The sequence below is a fragment of the Harpia harpyja genome, chromosome 8 (assembly GCF_026419915.1).
Source record: "Harpia harpyja isolate bHarHar1 chromosome 8, bHarHar1 primary haplotype, whole genome shotgun sequence".
In the NCBI taxonomy this organism is placed as follows: domain Eukaryota; kingdom Metazoa; phylum Chordata; class Aves; order Accipitriformes; family Accipitridae; genus Harpia; species Harpia harpyja.
Window position 1 is genome coordinate 9,607,131 of NC_068947.1, and position 17,753 is coordinate 9,624,883.

At 35.9% G+C, this 17,753-nt stretch overlaps 1 protein-coding gene across 23 annotated transcripts in view; it reads right to left on the reverse strand.

The window, feature by feature from the left end:
* Window positions 1-17,753, reverse strand: part of CASK (calcium/calmodulin dependent serine protein kinase) — a 245,745-nt gene that overhangs the window by 22,047 nt on the left and 205,945 nt on the right. For 15 of the 23 annotated variants that reach the window (XR_008236412.1, XM_052795138.1, XM_052795130.1 and 12 more), the window contains 6 exons: window positions 17,522-17,600; window positions 12,668-12,753; window positions 11,315-11,383; window positions 5,369-5,437; window positions 3,962-3,997; window positions 956-1,152 (listed from right to left, as the gene is read on the reverse strand). Coding sequence is in view for 22 of the 23 variants with exons in the window: in XM_052795138.1 (XP_052651098.1) it covers window positions 956-1,152; window positions 3,962-3,997; window positions 5,369-5,437; window positions 11,315-11,383; window positions 12,668-12,753; window positions 17,522-17,600 (536 nt within the window). In the remaining variant the exon portion in view is untranslated. The remainder of the gene's footprint in view (window positions 1-955; window positions 1,153-3,961; window positions 3,998-5,368; window positions 5,438-11,314; window positions 11,384-12,667; window positions 12,754-17,521; window positions 17,601-17,753) is intronic. The other 8 variants (XM_052795146.1, XM_052795141.1, XM_052795147.1 and 5 more) reach the window with 3 other exon arrangements.

The following is a 17,753-nucleotide window of genomic DNA, read 5'->3' on the forward strand; positions in this document are numbered from 1 at the left end:
CTTCGGAGCAAGTTGTGTTGCGGAACTGTTTTGAGGTCCATCTTTAGGATGAAGTACCGCAAGTGTTCCTATTGCAATGTATACCAGTGTCCCCCTTATGTCAGGGCTTGCAAGGGAGCTCTTGAGATGGAATGAAATGTCTTGTCTACCGCTGTTTCTCCTCTAGCAAAATCTCCATGGGCCAGTCCAGGTGGCACAGGTGCTGTTAAACCCTTTGCAGCACTCTAATTCTTTTACGTAGCAAATCTTGCATGAAATATTTTGGCTAGATTATCCATATTGATAAACTTTCTTGAGTTATGGCCATGACTTTCATGGCCCAGGACTTGCTTGCCAGAGCTTGTGCTGATACATTTGAAGTATTTACTAAACAGTTTCTGCAAGTGGTTTGTTTAAAGGCTCTGCATTGCTTTTGTGGTACTCAGTGCCATTGCTGTTCATTGAATCTGTCATTCAGGAATCTGCGTTGTGATTTCTTTTTACTTTTTGGCTTTCATATGAAAAATGAAAAGAAGAGAAAACCCCCAAACTCCCTCAATGACCTTTGTGCTCGACGTCTTGCTAACACCTTATTCCTGCAGCACTTGCATGTAAACATTACTAATGAAAACACTGTTTTGAACCTAAAAGAGAAATTAATTTGACCCCCTTACATAAACAATTTGTATGTAGCCTTCAATCCTAGTTTCCTATAGTATATCAGAAAGCACAATGTTTACTAGCATAGGTAATTATTTTTCTAATGTGACCACACATATGATATTGCATGCAACTCTTACTGCTATGCATATATGAGAGAAAAATATCAATGCCACACAAACTGAGGCAATATATAGACCTTTTTTTTGAAAAAAAGAAAAAATTATACAAAAACTAGGTATACAACAATGAAAAGCGTGAAAGACAGAAATAAAAGCAAAGCTAAATTCATTTTTACAGAAAACTTAAGTCATACCATTCTTGAAGTTCAGGAGAAGGAATAAGACCTGCAGTACCATTTTTGGAGTTCTCAAGTTTACCCTGCCACCAGTTGTGATCATCTTTGCTAATGATTTGGATAATATCACCAACTCGGAATCTGATGCCAGCTTCTTTGCAAGGAATGAGGTCATCCTTTGCTGGATCATATTCAAATTGTGCTCTTACATATATCTATAAAAAAGAGTTTATAAAAGACACTGCGGTATTATTACTGGTACAGTATTAAAAGTAACAGGTGAAAATTTGATCTGTGCATGTAGCAACACATACTGTTTGCAACAAGCAAAGGAAGAAACAGAATGGCAAAAGCATAAGTGATAGTTGAAAATGAAACAGAAACACCCCCCCCCCAGCAAGCAATGGAGACATATGATGTTATTTTGAAAGCTCATGTCTTCGACATACTGTAAAACCTGAACAGCAAAAATGAACACATGTAAGACAGAGTCCCTCAAATCAATATTAACTATCATGAATCGTTAAAGACTATAAGCCAGCAGCTTACAAATTGAACTATACTGGGCTTTCCAACTGAAGTCCCACGGTATGTTTTAAAAATTTGTATGGCAGGAAATTCTATTGGACAGCATAAAGGACTTAGGCTACATTACTGATCTTTAGTATTTAGACTGAAAATTTAGTACCTTTTTTTAAGATTAAATAGGAAGTCCTGTGTTGCACCCATCGTGTATAGTTACTTGGGAGGAATGTGGGAATTCTCTGCATGGATTTTTCAGTAAAAGTCTGCTCCCATATAAATGAAAACTAATGATTTGAGTAAGTTATTCTCTAAGCAACATTAACAGAAAGAATTCAGATTCTGACTTCACAATTTAAAATAATATACCAATCCTCACTTTGTGTGTTAGTGAGGTCTCAACCTTAGAAAATAAAAATAAAAGTGATCTACAGTTTTGGTTGCTAATTACAGCCCTGATGCATCCAAGGATCTTAAAACCAGAATTAAATGTCATGTCCAAGATGGGTAATTTCTAGTTTATGAACTTCAAACATCACACTACAGCATCTCAGGCAGCCATGTATAGTCTACTGCCGATTTCCTTACTAAAAATGGACTAAATTTTAAAAAAAAAATTTACATGGCAGAGTAATATCCTTCATTTAAACTGTAACAAACACTTGCCAACTTTGCTCAGATTCTGCTCCAAAAATAGCTGTAACTATGCAGTGTTAGCACTATTCATGGCACTTAAAAAGTTCATTTCTATAGTAATCCAATCTGCAACCCAACATATGAATAAATTAACTTAAATGGCTAATCACTACTATCTTGTACCCGATGCATTTTTATCTGTTTACAGTGAGAGCATCCGATGATAATACCAATATAGAAGTCAACTTTTAATATACTAAATCTGACCCTTGTTCTGCAGTGCATGAGTATGTGAGTTTGGACAAGCAACCCAACTTCTTTTAATCACTTTTATTTGGTTTCAAAACATCCTATTTTTCATTTATTTAGTAATTGGCTTTCTATGAAGTAATCAGTATCGAACCAATCCCTTATTTCTCCTCAACCTTATCTAATATAGGTCTAGAAATGTAAGCAGTATTTTTACCATCTAGAAACTTCCTTGCTTTTCAAGTCCCTGCTCCAGTTTGAGCCATTATCCACCACATACTGGCAGTTCATGGAATGTTACAGACTTCCTTACAGATAGCAATGTATCTGTTATCCAAGTCCTTACTGTCTTCAAGGATGACAAGCTACCAGAAAAATAATGCTGGTTCAATGGGAAAAGACTCTTGAAAAAAATAGGTAACTATAAATGGTGCGAGTACGAGGAACACCATTATTCTGATATGCCTTGAACAAAGTCTCTTCTCCTGGGAAAAATACCTTATGAGAGGCAAAAAACCCCTAACACAACAGCTTGGAAGGTCTTTCACGAAGCCCTTCCAGAATTACATTCAGGCAGCTGCAAACTTCAGAAGACAACAGAAAGTTGAAAGAAACATAGCTGTAAGCTTTAAAAATAGGAAACAAAGTGAGAGCAATCCATTCTTGTAATAGATGTTCCAGCTAACTTAACCAGACAGTAGTATAAAAAAATTTTCAAAGACAACAGATCATGGACTTAATTGACTCTTTTGAGTGGAACTGCAAGGGTTATTATTAAAACCCTTGGTAGAGAAAGAGGTTGAGTCCACGGTTAAAGATTCAGAGGCAGATTCTGGAAGGGCTATATATAAATGGAGCAGTTACTGAAGAGGAATCACAAATCACTTGATGGTATGTGTTGATTTGGAGGCTGCAGTTAAAAACCCTAATTCTTAAAATTGCAAACGGAATCATAGGAAAACCTCTGCAGAGCCTTTAAGGGCTTTCTTGGAATTGTCTGGAGAGGGAAGATCTTTCTTTGTTCCCTGATGACATGTACTACCATCAGGTCAAGGTAACAAAGTTAAGGGAGGTTACTGAATCTGGGCCTTAGGACTGAAAATTTAAGAGGGTATCTTCAGACTTATCAACCCTTAATAGAAACTGACCTTAATGTTTTTCTTTGAAGAGCTTTGTTACTGTTAATAATTAAGTTATAGATCAACTCAAGCTTTAGAATCTTTGTCAGTACAATGTTTTAGAGGAGAGTATTAGACACTTGCCCTACTAGTCTCCATTTCAGCTAAAATACAAATTCGAGGTTTCCTCTAAGATGAAAATCTGCACAGGTCACTGCACAACAGTAAGTCTATTAACGCATTCTGAACTAAAACAACATCTCCAGTTAAATTTACAATGACTTTGTAACTCTCACACATATGGACACATAAAAAAAAAAGCTATTTTGAATTAGCCACAAACAAATGAGTTAAAAAGAAAATTGAAATAAATGGAACAAATTTTCCAAGCTTAAATGTTTTAGTCCAGCACATACAGAATATGAGGGGGGAAAAGATAAGCAGGGATGTTCACTAGCAGCTAAGTTTACAAAAATTCCCATGGAGGATATCTATTCACCTGTCGTCCTTTTGGTTGTGTTGTCGATGGCAAGTCCTGCAGAATAAAGTCAACCCAGGAGAAGAAATTTTCATTTTACTTTTTAAGGGTATACAACACCATTTGTTAGTGATTCATACTACATTACAGTAAAATGGTAAGTCAGACAAAAGTATAAAGCGTTGACCCATGTTTAGAAATATTTTTTTTCTTAAGGAAAAATCAAACCCAGGCTGTTTAGCAGCAAGCTGAAGAAAGCAGGTCAAAAGTTTAAGCAGATAGAGAATGTGCTTTTTAATAAATAATTCAGCATCTTCAACACAAAAGCACTGTCAAGTGAAAGAGGCTCTTTATGTGAACACTTTTTCCACTTAATACTTAGTCTTGTTTTTAATAGAGAAGGATAGCTATTATAAATATTAAAAAATCTATTATTAAAAATATATAATGCAATTAATCGTGCTGAGGAATAAGATTATAACTACTAATCATGTTACAAATTCAATTTAATTCACAAAAATTTCTTAAAATTTTCATTCACACAATTATTTCTCATTGTATTAATTAATAAGCAGTTTACCTTGTGGCAAATAATTTCTAAGTTGTAATTTTTTTAATAGTTAAAGGAATAGTTAGTGAGTTTTGTTTTTCTTTCTTTTTTTTTTTTTTTAGCTAGTCCCATGAACTCATGATATTGACAGCACTCTTACTGAAGGAACTTGCGTGTACAGTTACTACATTGGTCCAAACGATGACAAATGATAAACACCACAAATTTTAACATTACTATACTTTAGAAAAAACAGGAGATCAACAGCACCTTTCTACCTGAATACATACGAAACAGAAGTACTTTGTGTTAAAGATGTGATGATAATAGCTTGGTTTGTAGTGCAGTTTAAAGCCACTTCCTTTTGCTTTTCATATCCAGGCAAGGCTCATATTTCACAAAGTATGTGCACGTACCACAACAGCAGAGGGCACACCAATTCGTTAACTCAGATAGCGGAAACCAGTACACGTTCCAGAGGTCTCTCAAAACACAAAACTTAAAAGAGTCTAAAATGTCTTGAAATACCAACTGCACAGTTATTCTTTCTTCAAACACTGCTTCGAAAGTTCAGGATAGAAATACAACTTCCACTTTAATCCTTTGCTTACTTTTGAGGAAACTGCTAACAATGATTTAAGGATGACTGAAGTGTCACATTACAGTTATTAACATTTAATTCAGTGCATGGCTTTTAATGAGAAGAATATGTTGGAAAAAAATCTTAAAAAAAGAAAACGGGGAGTTACATATGTAATAACTTTGGTTCTATCAGCAGGACAAAATTTTCCACTGACCACACGATAAGTATAACAGTAATGGCAGATGAGCACCAACAAAACTTTCACACTTTCTCTGTGTGGAACTGGAAATCTTACCGAAACAGAATTGTTAGTGCTGCTATGACCATTAGCTGGGGACTGTCTGGATGTAGAGGGGGAATCTCTCTGAAATAAGACACAAGGTTCATTAACAACACAACACTATCACAGGAACACAGATATATTTAAAAGAACAGTTACATCCACAGCCTTATAACCATTTGCTTAGCTGCTTCATCTGTGAAAGTTTCCACACTACAAACTCTGTAAATCTGAAAAGTTTTTCCACAGTCTAAGATTCAGGTTTGACTTTTTGATGTATCCTAGGTAATAACTATTTTTACATTGCCTTAGCAATCAAACAGCTTTTTAATTACTGAGTATCTGGGGTCTCTTAGATCTCATGTGGCTGACAATGCTAAAGGCCGTTAGTCATACTGGTGTCTTTGTTAAAGGCAATTACCTGAAAGTTATGTGCTGAATAATACTTTGAAGAGAATAAGGCACATAATTCCATTTTAAAGGTGCTTCCAAATCTTTTTTCAGCTATGTGGTGGTGGTCAGTGTTGATTGGTTTGTACTCTGTAAGATGCATCTCTCCGCAGTGCCTCAAAGACACGGAAGCTAACACCTGAGAAGGAAGGTGGACACTCTCCCTCTTCATCCAGTTTACAGCACACTGAGGTTTTTTTCCTCCAACATTCTTATGGGCTTAAAAGTATTAAACCTTGCCAAAATATATCACTTCAAAAAAGCCACCTCTCTTGCCTCAGACTACCAGTGTGGTCCTACACTTTAGTGAGGAGACAGCAGATGCAGGGTGCGTACCGGGAAATTCTACAGAAAGGATAATAGGAATTTCTGACTGGGTTTTGCAAAGGCAAGGAAGTCCCTTGTAGAGCAATCTTTTTCACATGCCATTTTGACTGTATAGCACTTAATTCCATAAGATCAGATAATTGAGCCACCTCTTCAGGAAATAAAATAATTCACTTATATGTTGTGGGGGGAAAAAAAAAACAAACCCAAAAACCAAACCCCTTTACCCCCAGAGGAATTTTGGAATATAATATTCCATGCCAAAGGTCAATGTAGGAACGTCTGGTAATTTTGCATAATGTCAAGGATAGCAGAAAAAAAGGGCTAAAACAGTTTTCAAAGAAAACAGTTATCCCTGTCACATTTTACCAATACAAGGGCCCTTTGTGAACAAATTAAAAACCAGAATGGGAGCTAAACTCTTCATGCAACATTAATCAGGTAAAGGTCCTCTACTAATATCCTCAAACCTATACTAATTATGTGATAGCACTCATAGCTATTTTAAAGCATCAAAAAAAGTTAAAATGACAGGCAATACTTTATCCCTCTTGCTGCCTATACGCTTGATGTGCAATGAACTCATGTAGAACTTCTGCACTTTTTTGTGGACTCATTAGATATGATTTCACAGAAAGTTCCATATGTAGCTATCTAGCTGCTTGCTTTGATTTTAACACAGTTGAGGACAGATCCGACAATATTATGGCTGTAAAACCATTGTGGTTCAAAATATGTAGGTCTATATACTTCTGCTACATGCATAAGAACAAAATACTCATTTGCAACATGTAACAGACTGGGGGAAATCAGCTCTAATTCTATTTACAAAATCACTCCAGCATAACAAGTTTAAAATGTTCAAATGAGACCAAATACGATATTAATTACTGAAAAAAAAAAAGAAAAAAGAAAAGCCTAAAGGAACTGTTTTTCCTTTTTTTTGTGTACGGGGTTATCAGCATCACCTTAATCCATTAGCAGCTAGGAGATACTTTTTTCCAAAAAATCAGTGACTTCCTTCTTTTATAAAGAGATTTTCCGCTTGCTCTGCAATTCTGTCTCCGGCATTTTCTCACTTTCAAGAAGAGGTGAAAAATTAATTTTACCTTTTTTTTTTTTTTAAACCTAGTTTGTTATGATCTGCTAGTCAGTGATGGTTTAGCAAGGGAAAGCTTTGAAAAGTGATGCAAGCACCCAAGTAATTTGGAGAAAAACAAGTTTAGAGTAACTTGGAGAATGCCACTATTTCCGGACTCTCTTGAAGGCTTCTCCCTTTGAGGGAAATTTTCTTGGTTTGAAAATGTTTTGATTTGTATTCCTCCAACAATTCTCAACAGAAGACAGCATATTACTCAAAGCAAATGTTCATCATAACATACTGAGGAAAATACACATTTTCAGTGCTATTGGTGATTTCAGTACTAACTGTAAGAAATTAATCTATGAAGCTAGTCAAGAGGCATATGTACAATTTTTAAATAGTCAGGCAGTTCAGCCACAATTTCAAAGGCATTTAGATTCATTATTTCCTAGGGACCTGGTCTTTCTTTCCAAAAATATCAGACTCAAAAGTTAAGAGAAAAACTATTATGCACAGTCTAATGAGACAAATCAATGAGTAAAGAGATCCTTGTAGAATGCTAGGACTGCTTAAAACTGGACCGGAAAACTTCAGCTTTGGTTGTAAGTTTGTTTCTCCAGTAAATCAGAAAAGGCTTAGTTCTTCCAGCGATAAGAGCAGAAAAACACTTGGAGGATCCAATGATTCTGAGTAGTGTAGAAGTGTTATCATCATATTTCAGCATAACTCAACTATCTTGACTTCCCAACCTTGTCTAGGCCCAAGCCAAATGACAAAACAGAAGTGTTTTGGATCCTTGCTCTTCAGTTGAAGCACCACAGCTGAAGCCTTAGAGGAAACAATCACAATTATTTCCAGATGATGGCAAAACTAGTTTCCTGTTGATTCTTTCTTCTTAGGTGTGGATTATGAATGATAAATCAATGCATTTGAGATGCAATCCTATAGCAGAAGTCAATTATGTCTACTACATGTGGCCTGAACAAATTACATACTGACAAGAACAGCCAGATTAATGACACTGTTGCCAGATCCACACACACACACAAAAAAGAGAGACTCCAAAAACCTGAAAATACATTTCAATTTCAGTCTTGCTCAAGGAACCTTTCTGGCAGTATTTTTAATACAAATGCAAAAAAGGTTTAAGACTATAAAAAGTATTATAGTCTGAGCACTAGTGGAAACATTGCAAGACTAAAGGAAAAAAATCCATGGTGATTACCACCAGATTTTTAAAACTTCATATATATAAGGGCTTTTCTTCTTAATGAAACAGCTTAAGTGTTTCAGGAAGACAATCTGAAACATAAAGGATGTTTATAAGGAATTTTTTTTTGTTAAAAAAAAAAAAGTACTTCCCTTACCATTCTCACATATCTGACACTATAAAAAGTTACTCGGAGTGTTTTGTCAGTACAAAGTAAGAATGCAAATGTAGCTAGAGCAAAATGCTTACTCAGTTGGATAAAGCTGAAACATATAAACAGCATATGCAGTCATCAGCCATAAGAAGAATGTGTTGCAATAATTACTTAAGTTCATATTTATATAAGTCTGTAACTTCCTGGGTATCTGAAGCGGAAAACACAACATCCTGGGCACTGTTATCTAGATCTCTGAGTAACTCAGGCCATTTGCCACAACAATGACTAAACAGGTCATCTCACAGTAGATCAGCTGATCAGATTTTTATACAAGGGTATTCATAAGTATTATGTTTTCAAGCAAAGTCTACTCCACAAAATAGAAGGTCTGGTAACTGAATAGAAGGCATGGGTGCAGGAAAAGCCACAAATCCCTAAGAAACTGTAAATTATTCAGCTGAGGTTTTGGAAACTGCCTAGTGATACTGAAATACCATTACTTACTACAGGGACAAGACTTCCCTATACATGCAAAATATTTAGAACACCACCACTACACCACTTCTCTTAAATGCCTACAAAAGAAGAAAAATATGGCAAAAAATGCAAATCTCAGTTATAAAAAAACCCCAAACATCCTGCGCCCCCCCTCACCTTTGTATATAAAGCCAAATAGACAGATTCTATGTAAAAGGCAGATCACCTCTGGTGCTACTAACATTTAGTTTTTCTTATTTAACAAGATGCTTTGCAATCCAATGATGCAATCATGGTAGGAGCCTCTGAAAAAACCCAGTTATTGATTCTGTTTTATATTCCTCTTTGGTAAAACTATACTATGTGAGCACCAGTCCATGACTGAAGGGAGGGGGGGAACCAAACATAAATTTATACTAAAGTACTGCCAAAAAATACCTTAACTAGTAAGATTATACTAGTGAAGACCCAATCTCTGAATTTATCCTGCTAGAGAGCATGAGAAGCAAGCTTTCTGTGTCTTAGTAATGTCATTCAACATTCATTTTTAGCCTTTATCAATGGTTAAGAATTTGATTCATCATCTGAATCACAATCCAGAAAAATTCTGTGAAAAAAATCCTCTCTGTACCAAAGGACTAGTGATGCTTTAATAGGATGATTTAAAAATGTTGGCTTTTTGTGTACACTTGTAACAGTTGAAAATCTACCCAAAGTCATAGTGTGGCCAAGCAGGTGGAATAGACTCAGCCATGTCTGATTGAATGAATGCTAAATACCACAAAGTATGATAGACGTGCTTATGTTTTTTCCTTTGTCTTTGATCACACATTTCTAGTTTTACTGTTTTTTCCAAAGGAAGGTAAGAGTCCATCTTCCTCTCTTCTGTGAAATAAATAGTCAAGAAGAACCTAAGGGCACAAAGCTAAGGAAAAGAGATGACCTGCTACTACTAAAATGACACCTAATGGTATTAATTTAAAGCTGTATGCTGAATTATTTTTTTCAGATAATCATCTTTTCAGCCGGTCTATAATTTCACCAGTTTCTGTATTTTAATATTGGAAAGTGAGATGTCTTTTATTATTACTGCTGTTTACAGCACAGAAGTCAATACATAAATTCGTCAGCACACTCTAGAATTTCTATCTGAGGGTTTTTTTTTTTAAAGCCTTTGCATTTCGTAAAGAACTTTTGCTTTCATATTTATACCTTTTAAGAAAATTGGCCTCATAGGTGAAAATTTGTCAAACCTTCTACCTCTAAAACCTTTTAGTTCTTGTTGACTTCTATTAGAACTACAGAAGGCAACCAAAAAGCAGTAATTTTTTTCTTGCAAACAGATTGTTTTGGCAATCACAATAGCAGTTTCTGTGTGTTCTAGCATCTGCTGAGACACAAAAACAATTAGGGTGAAATCACAGCTCTAATTGAGATAAGGTGCTTGACTTCAACAGGGATTGTGATTTCACTCTTGGAATTCTAATTTGGGAACTGTTTGCGCAGTTAAGCATGTGGCACAGAAAGACTGGCATCATCTACATAGTGCATATGCCATCTGTATGCTTAAATTGGAACAGTATCTCTCAAGTAGCCATTTTCTAGAATTTAATTCCCTTCAGTTGCAGTCTGGAACATAATTTTGTGAGCAGAAGGGAATTAAACATTACTGTGCAAAAACCATAATACCAAGTTTCTAGTTCCACAAAAACTAACTCCAAATCTGTTTTTCTTCTGTAATGACAAATACCATTTTTTCATGGAAACATAATATTAAGCCACATGTAACTGTTACAGACAACCATCACAAATTTACCTCAACAGGGTTATACAGAAACAGATTCTTCAATTAACCCTTAACAGCCCAAAGCAGTAAAATAATGTTTAATGCCTAAAAAAAGGATGATTGTTCCTCAGCTTAGGAACTTTAATAGACTTCCTGGAGAATGCGTTTAAATTGCAATTTTTTTTAAAGGGGCTTCCTAAATGCAGGAGTTGAGGATCCCCTTTCCTATTTTTTTTTTTTTTAATAGGCTGTAAAGAGTTAGTTAAGGTGCTGATGAGATGAATATGAAGGCAGGGCTGAGTAGGTAGGTGGGACCTACTCATGTTCCGTTATCTTTGTTGTAAAATTGGTGTGCGTGATCTAACAGGACAGGCAGAAACAATTTCCCAGAAAGCAGTAACATTCAGCCATCAGCAGGCAGTTAGTTACAGGACTGAGGAAGAAATGGGACAGTTCATTAAACTCATTACCTCACAGGATGAAGATTGCGTGCGATAACTTGGCACAATCTTAAAGGTAATACTTCCACGCATTTCCCTCTGGAAAAAGAGAAGCACTTCTTTAAAGACTAAGACACTGAAGATAAAACCACCAAATCACTAACGCTTGAAAGGAACGCATCATAGCTTGAGAGCAGCAGTATGTTTTCCTAAAGTAAATATTCAGAAATCTAAAATGCTACAGCTAATTTGTCATTTCACTTATAAAAAAACATTTAAATCATCTCTCATTAATCTAAAATATAAACATATATAATCAGTTTGTTCGCCTGACCAGTTTTCGAATGCCTAGAACCTACAGCTGTATTTTAAGGTGAGAGATTCAGAGATGTGTAGGTTTCCTCCATATCAGTCTTTTCTTTGTAGCTATATTCTTGTGATCCACAGACTCTTTGCTACTAAAGTGGCATTTTCTTCCCTTTCATCATACATGTTAAATAGCAAAAGCATATTCACAGATACATTTAAGGAACACGTTTTTCCCTATGATGATAATTAAGTATGGAACAGGTTGCCCAAAGAGGCACCTGTCCTGTCAAATCTCTGTCCTTGGATTTTTTCAAGGCTTAACCAGACAAAGCCCTGAGCAACCCGGGCTGCATTCAACATTGACCCTGCTTTGTGCAGGAGACTGGACTGGAGACCTCCTGATGTTACTTCCAACCTGAATGGTTGTATGATTTATTGTCTTTGTATTTGTGTAGCAATTATACCAACAGTCAAGAAAAGTTTCTTTTCTCTCACAGTATACTCAGTGACTACACTTGGTGTAGACTGAAGATTTAAAATACGGGCATGATCTTTATAGACTAACTTGGGATAAGTAACAGCAGGAAAGTGGTATTTTTTCTGTTATGTCCACTAGAGACAAGAGAAGAAACTCCTGCATTTCAACAAAGGATAGTCAGACATTAGAAAAAACTTTCTAAAGCATAGAAGAGTTATTCACTAAAGTCAACTGCCTGAAGAGTTTGGGGAACCTCCATTACTCAAGTTTTTTTAAGAGCTGGTCAGACATACATCTGTCAGGAATGGCTGGGTGTCAATGATCTTTTCTGTGGGACTAAATGGAATAAATAAAATGACACCTGGAGGTGCCTTTTACCATTCCTGGGTATAAGGTGCAAAAAAGCCACTACTAAAAAACAGGGGAGAGCCTGTAGAAGGCTTTAACAGCTGAACACAGGAAGACTTTGTGTTACTTGCACATGTTGGCTATCAAGAATAGAAGAAAAAGGGGAAGTCACAATGCAATTACATAAAAGTTGTCAAAATAAGACAGGCATTTTTATAAAGAACATGAAAAAGATTTCATGCACTTACAAGCATTTTTTGTAGTTGTTCTACAGTTTGATTTGCCACACTGATTCCATTTATTTCTCGGATTTCATCCCCTACATGTAGTGTACCTGTGGATTTAACAAAATACACAATCACCTCAAACATGTTTTTACAACTTGAGATAATTGTAAGACAGTACTAATATTCATACAAAGGCACAAATATGAAACAACATTAAAATCAGTTTTTTGGCTAGATTCAGAAAAGGACTTTGGTAGCTATGTATTAGCTACCAAAGATCACGAATCTGTCTTTCAGAGTGCAGTCAATACACCAGCATGAGACTCCTGGGCACCCTATAAAGTACATGGGGAAAACATCAGTCCCTTACAAGGACACTGCAAAAACCCCACACATTGAAAAGAAAGTCACCTGCAACTAGTCAGCTGGAAACATTCAACAGAGATATTCAAGCAGTATTTTATCAGATGACTACTTAATGCAGTTTGGCTTCTCGACACAGTCTTAATTTTATGTCAGACTGCTGTATTTTTTCATTTCTCTGATTTTGATTTGCTATAGTTACAGTATGCATTTTCTGTATGTACACTTGACTTCAGCTTGAATGTAATGATTGGTGTGACTACCTACAATGTCAGATGATGAACCAAATTATCTACTTAGCTTAGGCAAGTCAAAAACTGACCTGCTGAAGCTGGGATGGGAATGGCATGCTACAACACAGCTCTAAGACTACAAAAGCTCAACAGGGAGGAGGCAGCAAATTAATTAATTATCTTCAGGATTAGAAGCAACCTAGGAGGCTCTTTTTGGATGATAATTTCTGACTTGAGTAGCTCAAGCCCACCTAATTCTCTAGCAGTTCTTCAAAAAAACTTCCATGGTTTATTATTAGTCAGAAGATGTTTTTCATGTATAATGAAATATGACAAGACCATTTACTTCACATATACTTCTTTCTGCTATATGATTTAAATAATTTGTGCAAGTATCCTTTTCAAAATGCTGTACCTAATACAATTACTGTACCTAATATTATTAATCTTACTTAGAAAACTAGCAACTGTCAAACATTTGCTAAACTAAAACACATGTATGGAAAACTACCTGAAAAAAGTCAATCAACTAGAACCCTGGAAAATCCTTAACATTCTTTTCCTGAACCAAAATAGTCAGTTTTTCCAAAGAATACCATGCAAGCAAAACTTTCAGCTGGACAAATGTAGGAAAATCAAACTGTGTGCCTGCTAAACACAAGCACAGACTGAACCAAGGAGAAGAATCCTGAAAAGCTCTGTTGCTATGAGTCCCTTTGGGCTCTCTTCTGTGAAACTGAAGCTCACTTGGCAGTGCTACAGGAGAGAGCCCAAAGTTTGCAAAAACTTTCAGTACTCTCAAGAGTAAGTCCTTCAGTCACATTAAATGCTCCAAACAATTCTACAGAAGCTGATCTGCTGACAGTGAAATTATAAAAGAGGACTCATGGCAGTTCTTCTTCCACACTTCAGTGGAAAAATTATCACAATTAATAGTTTACTGAATGTGAATGCAACAGTCCTGCATCTGAATTTCAAATTAATCTAGTTCACATCTAGAATATTAATGACTGAATCTCTAGTGAAACACTTTGAAAGTTCAGTTTTGGCAGACTTTCTCAGGAAGGCATTCAATACCCAATTCTTAAAAAAAAATTCTAAAAAAAATGAGGCTCTGTGTTGACTGTATCATGCCAAGATTAAATTGTGTTTGGAGTGTAATTGTTATTAAACAATAATACTGAATCAGAAAGAGCATATGCCCTGGAATAGTATAAAGATTCTTTGGCATTATTCAAAATATAAATCTGATGGAATTAAATATTAGAATGAGAATCAGACTCAGTAATATCCCTGTATCAAATCATTTCAATAGTGCACTTAAATAAAATCCCCTCTTCTTCCCATTTCTGTTACTCTGACAGAAGCGAATATTTTTCTGTTCATGCCCGGAATGGAGCAGTACACATAAAAGATGAGAATAAAGCATAGACATTTAGCAGTAGATGGTCATTCTGTTTTGAGGGGTGGATGCACTGATAAACCACAGGAAGACGTTTTCAATCTGAGGGAAGAGGCTTTTATTATTTGCAGAAACTTTTTAATCTTTCTAAATATTCTTGTTGGAAAAGAGTATTCTCGACATCTTTGAATAATGAGTCTTCCGTACCATTTGTAGCTCCCATGATACCTAAGCTTAAGCATCTAATTTTGGTTGCTTTTGCTTCCTTTTCTATTGACAGTGCAGTGTTTATTTAGAACTTAAGCTATTCATGACTTATTGATGTGTAACACATCTGTAATAACAAAGAATTGATGTATTTCTGGAGTAAATTTTTTCCTTCTTTGTCTTTGCAAGGCAGAGTGACGACAGTTTTAGGAAGTGTGTGCTCTTGCTCTGCACAGAGGTATGAGAAATCCTACCCTATTAGGAAGAAGACAGAACAAATTCTTTGAGTCCCTATTCGGAAACATGTTTTGTAGCTAAAAGAAAATCCTGTAGCTTGGAAAGTGAAAGGCTGCGAACGTAAAATCATATTTTCACCAAGTCATCACATACATTTTGTTAGAACTGAATAAACCTTATCGGGGTATCAGTGTTTCAAAAATTGGTGTGAGTTTTACATTAAGTCACTTCGACAATGTAGCATAGACAATGTACAACTGCTGTTTTTCTGGTGAAGTTAAATGAGCTGCCAATAAGTCCTCTCTCTTCTTTGGAAATATTTTTAAATGCCATATTGGTCCCTCTTCTAAAACGCATCTTAAGAATGAATTCACCTTTAAGTGTGTATGCCCCAAAACCAGTCAGCAGCAAAAACCCCATGGGTTAAGATACTGACAGCTGCTGAGAACTCAGGCTATATGCAGATCCTCTGAAAATAATATTTACAGTATGAGTAGTCTAAACAGAATCCACAGGTAAAAAGTGAATGGACAACTGAGCTAAGTTAAGGCACAGTCACAAAGGGGAAAGCCAAGACATAATTAAAAGCCTGAGATCTAAGATACCGTTCATTTACTTATCCTAAAAAAGCAGACAAGTCAACAAAAAGACAATTTTTAATGACTGAAACTGGTGTTTCATTTTCATTGAGCTGAATCCTCTGGAAGGTGCAAGCAGATAGCATCTTTACAAGCCTATCTTCCCACTTCAACTCCCCCACCTTTTGAGAAAGGACAACTATAATCAGCAGGACTAGATACAGCTGGCATAGAGACAGGAGGCAGACTTCACAGCAGCTTCTATTTCGTGATTGGGAATTGTGCAGTTTCTACTTAATATTGCTAGACCTGAAATTACACATTTCCTGTAACCCTCCCAGTAGATCTATTATCTAGTCATTGCTGTTATTGCCTGGCAGTTTTCCATATAGCAAGAGGAGACAGCAGAAACAACAACATACCCCCCCCCCCCCCATCAAATAAAAGCCACAGACCCTGTCAATAGGATTCAAAGACACATTGTGCTCGAGGTCACTGTTAACTTACAGTCACGTTGTTCTATTCAGTAAAAATATTCTAAATACAGATATGTTGAATGAAGCAGTGAAGCTAGGAGGCATCTAGAGCACTAACAAAATTAGAAACATTAAAACCCCCCCCCAAAACAGTACTACAAAAACACTGAAGTATAGTTCATTTTCAAACTAAACGTATGTGTAGAAGAGCTACCTTAGTTAGATGAAGTTGTAACAGGTTTTAAAAGTTTTATTACCCCCATTGTGGCACACTCACATGAAACAATAGTCTGCAGAGGATCACCACTACCTATGAACAGTTGGAAGAAAACCTTCTTCCTGTGAATCTTAGAGCAACCTCCTTTTAAATTCACTTTTAGAAGCCAAATAGATTTCAATTCAGAGGGTCCTCTAAAGGAACATAAAAGTCTGTATGAACTGCGTCTTTGCTTGTATGAAAAGTTCTCTCTTTCCTGCTTCTTGACAGGTTTGACCATATTGAGGAGATAAATTGAATATATCAGGGAAAGATCACTGTACCCTTTCCCTGTTTTATGTTTTGTCTTCCTAATTACCTGTTCCTAGCTTCCTTTGAAATAGAACAGTAGGCTAGAAGGAACTTTGGTCTGACAAATGATGAAAATTTTTGTGCTCATCAAAAGAAAAAGATAGCAAACTGGAAAAACTAAAGTAATCCTTTTAAGGGTGCAATCCAAACTTGCAGCTAACAACCTAGCAGGGAAGTTCATCTGTTTAAAGTAGGACAAAGCCCAGCTATTTTTTGACACCTGATCTGGACACACAAAATGGAAAAAAGGAGTAGACTGGAGATAAAAGATGCATGTTTGCAGGGTTTGCAGGTTTGTAGTAGTGAAAACTGAAAATAAAAATTCAAGTTCTAGGCACAAGAAATATATTTATTTCAAAAATGATTTTTATGACCCTCAACATCAAAAGTACAAAGATCCTCAAGAACTGTGTGAAAATACATGGAGAAATTTAATTTTTTTGTTGAACAAAGCTCTTTCCTTTTTGCAAGGAAAAGTACTGTAACTGGTCTAAGGATTTTCATTTTTAAACAGTGGCTTAAATAAGTACTGCTCCAGAAATTATTGGCATTTCAATCTCTTACTGAGCTATACTCCCATTACCCTAATTAAGGCTTAAATGAAATATCGTGGGCTCTCATCTCAAAACGCTGGCAGACATCTGCAACTGGAAGATAACAAAGGCAGTTAACAGGACTTCATCCAAATACAGAGGTACACTACTATGGAATAGTAGCAATCAAAATGAGGAGTATGTACCATCACACAGTTTGTACAAAATGGTCTAAATAATTGTGTTTGGAGACAAAACTATTCATGACACATGATTACCTTGCCGGTGAATCATTCCTCCATGCATAATTCTTGCCACAATGCAATGGTTCAGCTCATTCATTTTTAAAGTGATTCCCTAGAAAAAGGAAATGTTTATATTTTTAAAATAAAACATTAAGCAGTGTGATTCTTGAGTGGTTAAGAACAGTCACTTCTCCTAAAAGCTTGAAGGTAGAGTATAAATTTTAAGGTTAAAATAAAACCTTTGCCACTCACTTAAATATGAGCA